The sequence below is a fragment of the Elephantulus edwardii genome, unplaced genomic scaffold (genome assembly GCF_000299155.1).
Source record: "Elephantulus edwardii isolate Elephantulus edwardi_28Jun2011 unplaced genomic scaffold, EleEdw1.0 scaffold00411, whole genome shotgun sequence".
In the NCBI taxonomy this organism is placed as follows: Eukaryota; Metazoa; Chordata; class Mammalia; order Macroscelidea; family Macroscelididae; genus Elephantulus; species Elephantulus edwardii.
Window position 1 is genome coordinate 118,319 of NW_006400161.1, and position 13,992 is coordinate 132,310.

The 13,992-nt window shown below is 38.1% G+C and overlaps 1 protein-coding gene across 1 annotated transcript in view; it reads right to left on the reverse strand.

The window, feature by feature from the left end:
• LOC102847055 (serine palmitoyltransferase 1-like) overlaps positions 1–13,992 on the reverse strand; it is a 177,256-nt gene that overhangs the window by 25,708 nt on the left and 137,556 nt on the right. The window contains exons 10-12 of the mRNA XM_006902433.1: positions 12,518–12,613; positions 12,061–12,157; positions 10,549–10,603 (exon numbers count right to left, since the gene is read on the reverse strand). Coding sequence (XP_006902495.1) covers positions 10,549–10,603; positions 12,061–12,157; positions 12,518–12,613 — 248 coding nt within the window. The remainder of the gene's footprint in view (positions 1–10,548; positions 10,604–12,060; positions 12,158–12,517; positions 12,614–13,992) is intronic.

The following is a 13,992-nucleotide window of genomic DNA, read 5'->3' on the forward strand; positions in this document are numbered from 1 at the left end:
TGACTGAAATAAGTGAGGAGATTACGTTTGTAGGTCAGAATCCCTTTCACATTAGAGAATTTAGTGTAATTCCAACCATAATTTTGGCAATACTTTTGGGGAAACTTGAATACCTCTAAGTTTGAGTAAATAAATCAATGAAATGAAAAGGAAAAAAAAAATTTCAAGTCTAAATGAGAGCAAAAGAAGAATGACTGTCTGTTTCACTGACTATACAAAGGCATTTGACTGTGTGGACCACAACAAATTATGCCTAATCTTGAGAAGAATGGGAATCCCAGTTCATGTGAAAGCTATAGTTGGACCAAGAAGCAGTAATCAGAACAGAGCAAGGGAACACTGCATGGTTCAAACAGGAAACGAGTGCATTAGGGATGCGTCCTGTCTCCATATCTACATATGTCTTCAATCTATATGCAAAACAGATCATTCAGGTGGCTGGGCTTTATGAGAAGCAATGTGGCATAAAAACTGGAGAAAAATTCATCAACTTGCGTTATGTATATGACACAACCTTGCATGCTGCAAGTGAAGAAGATCTGAAGCAACTGCTGAGAAAAGTCAAAACTGCAGTCTTCAATATGGATTAAAGTTCAACATTAAGACGACAAAGATTCTCACCACTCGGCCAATTGGCAGCACCGTGACATATGGAGAAGAGACTGAAACTGTTAACAATTTCAGTTCTCTTGGGTCCACAATCAACACTCTTGGAACCAGCAGCCAGGAAATCAAGATGAACTGGATTAGGAAAGTCTGCTATGAGGGATCTCTCGATAGTGCAGAAGTACAAAAATGTTCGTTTAGAGGCTAAGATGCACCTGATCCAGGCCATGGTCTTCACAATTTTTTTGCTATGCATCAGAGAGCTGGACAATGGAAAAATATGACAAGAGAAGAATTGATGCCTTTGAGTTGTGGTTCCAGAGAAGGGTACTGAGCATACCAATGAAATGCTAAGAGAACAAACAAGTCTATCCTGGAGAGGGTAAAAGCTTGCCGCTGGAGCCAAGGATTTTGAACCTCCGTCTCACATACTTTAGGCATACTGACAGGAGGGACCAATCCTTGGAGAAGGACATTATGTTTGGAAGGGTAGAGGGACAGTGCAGAAGAAGACAATCCTGGATGAGATGGAATGACACACTGACTGTGATAATAGGTATAGATGTGACAGAGACAGTGAGATTGGTTCAGGATAGGACAGGTTTCAGGCCTATTTTTCATAGGGTCACTAAGGGTTACAGACAACTCAAGGAAACATACCAACTAATGAGAAATTGACTTTTAAAAATTTTTTTATTTCTTACTGGTCTACAAAGTTTTATAAAGTTTAGATATCTTGTTTTTCACACAGGACTTTTCCCCATTCCTTTACCAATCCCTCGCTCCACTCATCAAATTGTGTCATGATATATTTAAGGCCCCCCTCCCCTCTTTGGATCCTCATACATCGTCTACAATAATGGTCTTAACTAATAATTGTCTTTATGAGACAAAGTTAGTTCACTCAGCATAATGCTCTCCAGTCCCTCCGATGTCAGATAGTAATTTACAAAACCATTGCTCCTGCGTGCTGCATAGTATTCCATACTGTGAATGTACCCAAAATCTCAATCCATTCAATTATGGTTGGGCATTTGGGCAGTTTCCATGTTCTTGATATGGTGGTGAATAATGCTCCTATGAACAATGGTGTATAAGTCTCTGTGCCTCAGTTCTCATTTTCTCAGGGTATACTTCAAGCAGTAGAATAGTTGGGTTATAGGGAATCTTTATGTTCAGCTTTTTGAGGAAATACCAAACTGCCTTCCAGAGTGACTGTACCATTTTACAATCCCACCAACAATGTGTAAGAGTTCCTATCTTGTCAAATCCTCTCCAACATTTACTACCTGACACCCTGCTAAACTTTGCCACTGCTACAAGGGTAAGATGGTGGAATCTCATCGTGGTTTTCATTTGTATCTCTCTTACTGCCAGTGATTTGGAGCATTTCTTCATGTGTTTTTAGCCATCCGAATGTCTTCCTCTGTGAAAAGGCTTTCATTGTCTTTTGCCCACTTTGTAATTGGATCATCAGTCTTTTTCTTCTGGAAGCCCTGTAGGATGCTATAAACTTTTCGTTTGAGACACTTTTGAGACAGTATTGCCAAATGTTTTTTCCCAGACAGCAGGTTTTCTTTTCACCCTGTTGTAAAAAAGTTTTTAAGAGCAGAGATTTAATTTTAATTCATAAATTTTTATCCTCATCAGATTTTGTATTTCTGGCTGTATTTGGCAGTCCCTTTATACTGTAGACTTGGCCTTCTAAGCTTGGTCCCAGTTTGTCTATTAGGAACTTTATGGTTTTGGACTTTATTTCCAGGTTTCTGATCCACCTTGAGTTGATTTTTGTGTATGGTATGAGATCTGGTTCCTGTTTCAGCATTCTACAAGTAGTAGCGTAGTTTTGCCAGCACCATTTGTTATCATTTCCTCATCTGATAGGTTTTATTTCCTTATTGAATATCAGTTGACTGTAGATAGATGGATCCATTTCTGGACTCTCAATTCTGTTTCTTTGTTCTATGTGCCTGTCATTGTAACAGTACCATGCTGTTTTGGTCACTACTGCCGTGTAGTACATTTTGAGGTCAGGGAGTGCTATGCTTACCACTTCATTTTTGACAAACTGACTTTTAAGAAAGCAGTAGAAGAAAGGAGGTGATGTCTGAATGGTACTTATACAAAGATCTTATCCTTGTAGACAAAACAACTTTCTCGCAACTCCTTTTTCCCCTCAAACTACTATCCAATTTCTTCATTCTGTTTCATAGCAAAGGTCCTCTCTTATTTTCTTTTGAAATTAAATTGCACCCCCCACCCACACTCTCTAGGAACTGCTCAACAACTCACCAGTAACGTTTACAAGATGCAATAAAAGGATTAAGTTCTTTTCAGTACTTGGCAGCAGTATCTGACCAGGCTGATGACACCTTCTTCATTTGGATTCCACGATCCCCAATTATCTATTTTTTTCTCCTCTTTACTGGCTATCCCTTTTCAGTCTCCTTTGCTGTTTCCTAATCTCTTAATATTGAGATGCTTAATTAATATCTGTTGTTGTTATGTGCCACTGAGTCAGAACTAATTCTTAGTTGACCTTCCAGCAGGTTTTCAGAGTTTGTAAACTGCATAGGAAGAGACTGCCGAGAACTTTCTCCCAAGAACTACTTTTAATTCCTTGTGTTTATGTTCGCAGTGTAATTCACACTAGTAGGCCACCGGAGCTCCCTATTTAGCTCAGTCTTTTTCTTTGAACTTCAAATTTGTACATACGTCAATACTCTTTACTTGATGGTTGACAGACATTTAGTTCATGCTTAATGTATCCAATACTGAGTGCTTCCTAACAAACTATATTTTTCTACTTACTTCAGTCACTAGCAACTCTTTAGTTACTTCAACTCAAATACCTTAGATCATCTTTGACTCTTCCTCACTTACAAATGAAATCAGATAACTCAATTGTCAAAATATAACCAGAATCTAAATTCTTCTATTATTTTCAACTTCAGATGCACCCTCATTTTGGGGCTGCATCTTTGTAATAGTTTTTTAACTGATATTCTTGCTTCTGTCCTTTCCACCATACATTCTACTTTTTGCACTACCTCAAAACCAACCCACTGTTTTTGAGTCAATTCCAATGCCTAGTGATCTTCCACTGGGTTTTCAAGACTGTGAAGTTTGAGCGGAGGAGACTGTCCATCTTTCTTCCACAGACTAGTTGGTGGTTTCAAATGACTGATCTACTATAATAAAAGTTATTTTGCCAAGACTTAACTCATGCCATGGGACTCTTCTGCTCAAAACCATGCTACAGCTTTCAATCTGAGAAAAAAGGCCTATAGGGTTTTGGGTAGTCTGGTCATCACAAATGCCTTCACTCTTACCACATTAGCCTTGCTTTGTTTACCGTTCCCTCTAAACACCTACTGTAGTCTATTACTTGCTTGCACACATCCTTTAGTACCTGAAGTGAGTGTGATTCAAGTGTATTTAAGAGTAGGTATCTGAATTTGAGACCTGGAGCCTATGGAGTAGTAAATATAGACTGGAGGGGGATTTAGTAAAGGTGCCATAAAATAATCAGAAGATCCAAAAGTAGAAGGTGCTGCTGAATATAAGTAAGAGAATAGAAGGATCAGGGTTAAGCCTTGATGAGAAGAGTGTTGAAGGAAAGTTTTGAAAAGAGAGTAAGGTGAAGGAATCAAAAGTTTCTGTTAGGTGCTGTCAAGTATATTAAGACTTATAGTTTCCCTATGAACAGATCTGAACTGTGTTATATCTTGTGCCAACCTCACAATCTCTGCCACTCTCAAGTCCCATTGCTGTAGTCACTGTGTCAGTCCACTTGGTTGAGGGTCTTCCTTTCTTTTGCCATCTCCCCAACTTTCCAAGCATGATGTCCTTTTCCTAGTAATAATCTTTCCTAGCAACATGCCCAAAGTATGCGACACAAAGCTCCACCAATCTTGCCTCCAAGGATACATCTGTTTTTGCTTTTGGCAGTCCATAGATACTCGGTACTCTTCTCCAATACAATTCAAAGGCATCAATTTTTCGCCCATCATCCTTATCCATTTACAATCAAAAGAGGCAGAGGAAAAACAAGATTCCAAGTAAACAAATGCAAGAAGGAAAACTCTTTCAATGGTCCTGCTAGTGAACAATTAATTGAGTAAGCCTGTAGTCACTGGTAACTACTATAGGAACAGTTTAAATACACAACAGAGCCAGATTTCAGTAGTCTCAAGTGCACATATGAATAAGCCTATAAAGAAAACATAAAGAGCTTCTTGAGAGAGGTTTAGCACAAAGGGTTATGTTAAGTTGTTGGGGTTTTTCGTTTTTGTGTTTTTTTTTTAAAAAAACAGAGATTGTGGGAAGCTGCCAGAGCTACACAGAGGACAAGACAGTGAATAGGAATGTTAGGAAAATGACTCGAAGAAGGGTACTATGGAAGTGCTCAGACTTTTAGAAAGAGGGACCTGTGATGGTTGGGGTGTGTGTGGGGGGGAAATTTCTTTAGCTCTAACTGGGGGGAAGAGAAAATACATATGTGTAACCCATAGGGGACTGTGCTTTTAACCAGCACAGCACCTCTCTGGAGATTTGAATCCACCAGCAGCACAAAGGGAGAAGGAGGAGCGATCTCCTCCTGTGGAATTCATAGCTTAAGAAAAGCTACTGGAGAGTCAGTTATGAATCAGTTGTGACTCAAATACAATTAGTTTTGAACAAAAGGGAAGGTGTTAGATATCAATATTTTGTATAATTAATGATTTATTAATTGCAAATATCTTTTATAAGAAATACAAATGCCAACTATATACATGGACCTCACCATGTCTACACAGCAATCAGACTGATTACATCTGTGGGAAGAATTGTTGGAGAAACTCATTATCAACTGTGAAAACTAAGCCAGGTGCTTACTGTGGAACAGACCATCAACTATCCATATACAAGTATAAGCTGAAGCTAAAGAAAACTAAAACAAAGCCTCAAGTCCCAAAATTTGACCTTGAGTCTATCCCACCTGAATTTAAAGACCATTTCAGGTACAGCTTTGAGATCCTAAACGAAGACCAGACAAGCTATGGTGGGATATTAAGAATATCATCCAAGAAGAAGGCAAAAGGTCATTAAAAAGTAAGAAGAGAAGACAAGACTGACACAGATGACAGAAGAGACTCTGAATATTGTACTAGAGTGCTGCTAAAGGAAACTGAAGAAATTAAGGGCTAAAGAAAAGATTTCAAAGGGCAGCTTAGGAAGATGAAAGAAAGTACTGCAATGAAATGCAGTATGTATGTACATCTATGTTTACTGCTCTGTTGTTCACAATAGCAAAATGATGGAAACAATCCAAGTGCCCATTGACAAATGACTGTATAGAGAAGCAGTGGTAAATTCACACAATGGAATACTACGCAGCACTGAAAAACAAGTAACTAATAAAATATTCTACAAAATGGGTGACCCTGGAGGATGTTATGCTGAGTGAAATATCTCAGTCCCAAAAGGACAAATACTATATAATTTCACTGTTATAAAACAGGACAGACATGGAGGTTGCAGGGAAACTAAGTGGGATTAATGTACACTACACTGAAACAGATGAAAAAGAACTGTTTATAAAGATTTTATGATTAGGTATTATTTGATGACAAAAGTCCAGATTAAGAGCTGCATAGCAAAGTGGACTAGGGGTCGGGGAGTGAACAATATTTTTTTTTTTTAATTTATTTACTTTTTAACTTGGTGTACTCTCAAATTGGATCCGACTGGCACAGGAAGAGTTTGCCCCTCCTTCTCCAGCAGAGCATCTGGTGGATTCAAACCATGCACCTTTGGGATTGCAGTGCAGCTTCTTGCCTCTAGGCCACCAGAGCTCCAAGAAGAATTTTTTTTTGGGGGGGGGGGGTTATAAAATAAAACTTTTATTTTATACTGGTTTACTTACAAAGTTCATATACATTGTTTTTCAAACCAGATCATTCCCATTTCCTTTAACCATCCCTCCTTCTACCCATCAAATTGTGCGACCCTAAGTTTAACTTTCTGCTTATCCTCATCCCTTTGCTCCCCTTTCCTCCCCTCTTGGATCCTCATAACACGTTACTAGCCATCTTCCTATTTCTATAATAATGGTCTTAAACAGTATTTGTCCTTATGGGACTGAGCTAGTTCACTTAACATAATGCTCTCCTGTCCCTCCCAAGTTAGGGAGAAATTAACAAAATCATTGCTCCCGCATGCTGCATAGTATTCCATCATGTGAATGCACTATAATTTCTCAATCCATTCCATTGAGGTTGGACATATGGGCTGTTTCCATGTTCTTGCAATGGTGAATAATGCTGCTATGAACATGGGTGTACAAATCTGTTTGTGCCTCAATTCTCATTTTTCTTAGGGTATATTCCAAGCAGTGAAATAGCTGCGTTGTATGGAATTTCCTTCAATTCTTTTATTATTAGTAGTAATTTTAATGAAAATTTACAGAGATTTTGGATTTCTATTCATTCATTGTTGCACTTTTCTCCCTGCCCACCTCTCCCCTCCAGTTTGCTCTTCTCTTTGAAAAGTAAAAGTCTTTCATTGTTATACAATCCCTCCCCTCAAGTCCACTTCACTATGCAGCCTTCATTCTGGACTACTGTCATGACTTGAGTCCAAAAGAATTTTTTTAAAGAGAAAAGCAAACTGGGGCAGGGTAGGGAGGAACGTATTCAACAATGAATGATTTGAAATCTAAGTTTTCTGTAAAGTTTCATTAAAATCTCAATAAAAAAGAAAAAAAAGAATGCCTTCTACATCCATACCTTTTCAATCTATATGCAGATCATTCAAGAAGTTGGACTTTAAGAGGAAGAATGTGGCATCAGGATTGTTAAGCAAATGACAGAACTTTGCTTACTGAAACTGAGGAGGTCCTTAAGCATTTGCTGCAAATCTCAAGGACTGTAGTCTTCAATATGAATTGAAGCTCAACATCAAGATGACAAAAATCTTCAGCACTGGACTAATTGGCAACACCATGAGAGGAGACTCAGATTGTTAACAATTTCAACTTGCTGATTGTTGGTCTCAATCAACACTTGTGGTACCAGCAGTCAGGATATCAAAAATACAAATTACTCTGGGAAAGTACTGAAGGGCAACAGTATCAGTCTAGAGATTAAGGTGTGCCTGAAGCAGAACATAGTCTTTGCAAATTTTTGCTACACATCAGAGGGCTTTACAATAACTAAGAATTACAGAAGAGGAACCAATGACTGAACATATCATGGACTGCCAAGAAAACAAACAGGTTCTTCCTGGAGCGAGTCAAACCAAGTTGCTTCTTAGAGGCAAGGATTTTGAAGCCCTGGCTAACACATTTTGGGCATGTTGCCAGGAGGGATCAGTCTGTGGAGAAGGAGATAATGCTTGGAAGGATGGAGGAACAGTGCAAGAGAGGAAGATCCTGGAGATGGATTGACAGTAACTGCAGTAAGGGGAGTAAGTTTGTGGGAGATGGTTGAGACTGGCTCAGGATACGATAGGGTTCAGAGCTACTGTGCATGTGGTCGCTATAAGTTGAAGGTGACTCAAGGGCACATAACAACCGTCTCTAGATTTGTTTGAGGAAATAAAGCATTCCCATGTAAGTGTGTAGAATGTAGAGAGACGTTAAGACCTGGGGAGTAAAGAAAAGGTATACAATGGCTGGAGGAAGAGGAAGTCTTGACTTATAAACTAAGATTTCCATATAGAGTGAATGGTATTTGAGGGAGTGGTCAAGAATTTACAGTGACTCCAATATATGTTAGTGCATTTTTAAAGTTTATAAAGTTTACAATCGAACTGAGATCAATACAATCAAACTGGGATCAATACTGCTCTACCACAAATCATACAGGAACTTTTGTTACTAATATATAGACACACCCAGAACTTTATTTTTATTCCTATTTTATCTGGAATAACTGTGATCTAGTCATTGATCAATTACTCTAATTTTTAAGTGATGTCTCTAGAGTCCCTATGTGGTAACAGAAAAATAGGACTCATGACTTTCTTACCCTCATTTCAGTGACTAGGGAGAAACTGTCCATCTTTCTCCAGTGGAGCTGCTACGGATTGGAACTGCCTGAATGTGGCCTCTGGGTTAGCAGTGCAACTGCCTAAAAACTACACCAATCACAGCTCCTTCTATGTTTAACTTTGGAAAAGGCAAAAAGAAATGCCTAAAGCAATGCAACATCATTTTCTATAAGACAAAGAATCTGAATGTTATACCAACTCAATTTTCTGTAGACAATTCAAAAAGAGTTTAATAGTTTTAAGGAAAGATATTTTAATAAGGTTCAGTTTGTTTCTTAGTCTTATATTAAAATATAATTTAATAATTACGAGATAACACTGATAGTAAGAACCAACTTAATTATACAATTATACATAATTATATTCTCTTATGTTTGGAGATCAGAGATTTGCTAATGTTTCTCTTCGCTGTTTCTAGTAGTAAAATTTCGGATGATTTGCTACTTTTATCTTTGCAACTTTTCTAGTGACATATTATTTTATTAACGAGTTCATTAATTTTGCAAGAACAAGGGTCGTGATTCCCTAAAATAACAGCAAAGTCGTATTTGGTTTTACAAACAAGTTGTTGTTGTTGTTGTTGTTATGTGCCATCAAGTCACTTGCAACTCCTAGAAACCCTATAAACAACAGCCCTAAACCCTGCTCTTTTCCCAACCTTACTGTCTCTGACATACCTATTGCCATTACTTCAGTGACAAAATCAATCCATTTCAACAAGTGTCTTCCTCTCCTGTGCTGTCCCTCCAACCTCCCAAGCATGATGTTCCTCTCCAAGGACTGATCCTGCCGTGCAACATGTCCAAAGTATGTCAGACGGAGCTTCGGAATGCTTGCTTCCAAGCAGCAGCCTGACTTCACCCACTCCAGGATGAACTCGCTTATTCTCCTAGCAGTCCATGGTATATTCAAGACTCTTCTCCAGCACCAAAGCTCAAAGGCATCAACTCTCCTTCTATCATCCCTAGTCACTGTCTAGCTCTCTGATGCATAGCAAGTAACTGCAAAGACCATGGCCTGTATCAGGTATACTTTAGTCTCCAGACTGACATAGTTGCTCCTTAGTACCTTGGAGAGATCTCTAACAGAAGACTTTCTCAATGCAATTAGTTTTTCAATTTCCTGGCTGCTGGTACTAAGAGTGTTGATTGTAGAGCCAAGCAAACTGAAGCTATCAACAATCTCAATCTCTTCACCATCTATCATGATGCTGCCAACGGGCCCACTGGTGAGAATCTTTGTTCTCCTGATGTTGAGTTTCAATCCATAGTGAAGGCTGCAATCCTTGACCTTCTGCAGCAGGCACTCCAGGTCCTCCTCAGTTTCAGCAAGCATGGTTATATCATCTGCATAATGCAGAATGTTGATGAGTCCCAATGTCACACTTCTCCTCATACAGCCCAGTCTCCCAGATAATCTGTTCTGCAGATAGACTGAAAAGATACGGAGACAGGACACATCCTTGACACACACTCTTACAAATTTTGAACCATGGAGTGTTTCCTTGTTCTAACGACTGCCTCCTGGTCCAAGTATAAGTTTTGCATAAGCACAATCGAGTGTTCTGGGATTCCCATTCACCTCATAGTCAGCCATAGTTTGTTATGATCCACACAGTCAAATATAGTTTGAGTAAAACTAAGTTTTTGGTTTCTTAATTTCAATCAGTCAAACTGACCTCAGCCTATCAAATATTCACAAAATCAAAGGAGTTTTCACTAGTTCTTTAAATGGAGTGCTGATAAACTTTAAATTGATGGAAACAGATTAAAACTTGTTACCCTTTGGGTTACCCTTGTAACCCAAAATATCTGTAAATGTTCATTAAAACTAATAAAATTTAGTAATTAAAAAAAATAATAACTCAGTTAAACCTGCAAAAAAAACCCCAACAAAAACAAAACTTACCCTTGTAAAGCTTTATGAATTTGTTTGCACTTTTCCTTCAATACCGCAAAAATATCTGAATGGAAAAAAAAACCACCAAAACACTCTGATTGTATACTTAGAACATTTGATATTAAGAACCTAAAAACTCCTAAAGACCCAAGTTACCAGTTTAAAGGGCAACAAATTCTCCCACATAATAAAATCAACACCTCACACTTTTCCACAGATCTGAGCTTTTTGTGTTGGCACTTAGGAACCTAGCACTTTTTCTGGTCTACTTTTAACAAAGTTCAGTATGGCATTTTCCAAGTAAAGCAATGCCTCTTATTCTTACCAAAAGTCTACAGATAATCTGGGTAAGGTGGTCAGGAATAGTAGGGTATAAATCTATATTTACTTTATGACCTCACAGTTTTGTAAAAAATACAAATTACAGAAATTTTTTATGTTACTTCATGACTTTCCCTTTCACTCATGAAAAATTAAAAAAATCAAATTTATCCAAAGAGGTGAGAATATCCAAGGAAGCAGAAGTATCCAAAACATCCAAGGACATGGAAGTGTCAAGTTTTCTAAAAGCAAATTTTAAAAATAGAATAATCAGGTAAGATTTGTTTATTCCTTTCTGTTTTCCACTTTGGTGTTTTTATCACAGTGAAAGCCACATCTTTAATTCACTGCTGACTCATATTTTTTCCAAAACAACCTGAGTTTAGACCATTATTTTAGAGTTAAGATTTTATAGTAGTTAATATATAGAAAACTATTAACTAGAAAAAGTTATAAAAATTTGCTCACAAAGAAAGGTTAGCCTTCTAACCAAAAGTAGTGCATAATAAAATACCTGGCAAAAGGTAAAACTTCATTAAAGTTTAAATGTTCTGTGGCTGTATTTCTAATACTGGAAAAATAGTAATACAATATGTCCTCAAGGATGATTATTCAAGGATGATTATTTAGTGGTCAAGCTGTTTCTGACTTTTAAAACAGTTTGGTTTTAAATATTTTTCTTCTTCCTGTATAAACGAGGCAGAAACCTGTGAACTTCACTCCTACCAGACCTGTAGCACAGAGAAGAATATGAGCAGGTCCATCAAAGCTACTCTCTATTGGTGACCAGCTGTGGTCTCTGTTCCAAGTGATGCCTCAAAGTCTGAAGGGAAAACCATACAATAGTTTTTTAACTATTCAAAATTAAAACATCCCAAAACAGCACACTTCACCTAGTTTCTCAACAAAGTACAAAACGAATGATGAAATGTGACATTTTTACATAATGTGCAACCCTCATTTCAGCATGTTTCTCTACCACTGAGTGAATCATGCTTTCATTCAGTTCTGAGAACAAGGCAGATGTGCTATTCCAAGCCCTTAAGCAGGTGCAATTTCTTTTCTGGCATTTTTCTAATAATGCCAGGTGACACATTCAGGCCAAAGTTCTGTGTGGTAATTTCCACAATAAGCAAACCTGTAATATGGGTAATATTAACTGGAAATTCTCTAATTTCAGACTTTCAAAGAATATACTACCTGGATTCTCTTCCATGATGTTGAGAGCCTCAATTGCAGCAGCAGCTAACAGAGGGGGCAATGAAGCTGAAAAGCAGTACCCCTGGCCAGAAAGTCGCTGAAAAAAAACAAAGCAAGTTCACAACAGAAATATCTGTGTCTGTCTGGGTAAATATCTGGTTAAGCATTCTTCACCTAGCAATTTCTTCCATCACCTATTGAAAAGTGTGGACAAATCATGAGACAGATTCAGGCATGGAGAAAAATTAGCCATTTAACAGAAAACTTTGATTTTTGCTTTTGTTTTTGAAAAAAATGTAATTTCTGAATATAAATGTTTTGAGTGATTTTTAAAAAACGAACATAAAGACTGTGGGATAAGCTAGGTTACAGTAAATTCATATATTGAAGTTTCATTTTGAGGTGGACAATGAAGCAACTGGTTTCAGTTTATGGTTTTATTAGAAAAGATGCCTACCTGGTGGTCAATTACAAAAGACCTGCCACAGCAGAAGCCCCCAATAGATGCAAGAGAATTCTCCATGTTTGCACTGATCAGATCAATATCATCAATCTATCAGAAAAGAAGGGAACAATGGTAGTTATTCCTTGATGGGTAGAAAAAGGCTAATGCCAAGCCAAGAAACAAATCTCAGCATTAAGTATGTCTAATAACATTGGGATTCAAACAAACTGGAAATTAAGGATAAAACACACAAAATCAACTGATTTGTCTTTAAAAGTACCTCACTTTATGGGGTTTTTTGGGGGGGTGTTTCATTTGTTTTCCATTTCATCATGCATTAATACTTTTACATCTGCAGAGGGTGAAAAAAAACCTCAAATTCAAAATTATCTGTCAATAAATTTTATTGGAAAGGAAATAAAGGTGGCTCTGAAGAGATAAGAACACTGCATTAATTGATTTCAAAGGCCACTAAAATACCCATAACCTTATCCTCAAGAATCAATACAAGCTTACGAACCTTGCACAGGGTCACTGAAAGCTACCTATACTAACCATCTCAGAGGAAAGAAATAACCCCACATATTTTTAATATATCAAAATAAAGATGACAGTGAGTTTGGGTTTTTCCAAATTTATCATAAACTTAAAAAAGAAAATTAATGCAACTATGAGATAAACTGAGGGAGAAAGACGGGCAATATTTTCCTGTGTGATTTAGAGTCTCTGAAAAGCCATTGGAGGGTCAGTCATGTGTCAAATGAGTTTGATGACTTTGGGACTTTTGGGTAAAGTAAGCCATACCATCAGACAAGCACTCGTGCCTCAAAATAAACACTAACACATGGCCCAAAGAGCAGCACTTGCCCCAGGGTTAGCCCAGAAGGTACTGAAGGGTAGGACAAGAAGATTCATGGAAATGAGAATTAAAGGGAGGAAGTGGAAAGAGCGCACTTATATTGTGGGTATTATAAGTGATGATGTTCTTGTTATGCGCTGTCGGGTCACTTGTGACTCATAGCGATTTTATGTATAACAGCCCTAAACTCTGCTCTGTCCTGTGCCAATCGCGTCTGCGATACACCCATCCCAGTCACTGAATCAATCCAACTCACAAAGGGCCTTCTCTTCCTAGGCTGTCCCTCCACCCTACCAAGCATGATGTCCCTCTCCAAGGACCTGTCCTTCCTTACAACATGCCCAAAGTATGTTAGACAAAGCCTCAGAATCCTTGCCTCCAAGGAGCCACCCTGAAAGGCATCAATTCTCCTTCTATGCTCCGTAATCATAGTCTAACTCTCTGATGCACAACAAGTGATTGCAAAGACCATGGCCTGTATCAGATGCACCTTAGTCTCCAGAGGGACACCATTGCTCTTCAGAACTTTGAAAAGGTCCCTAACAGCAGACTTTCCCATGGCAATGCGCCTTTTAATTTCCTGGCTACTGGTGCCAAGAGTGTTGACTGTGGAGCCAAGCAAACTAAA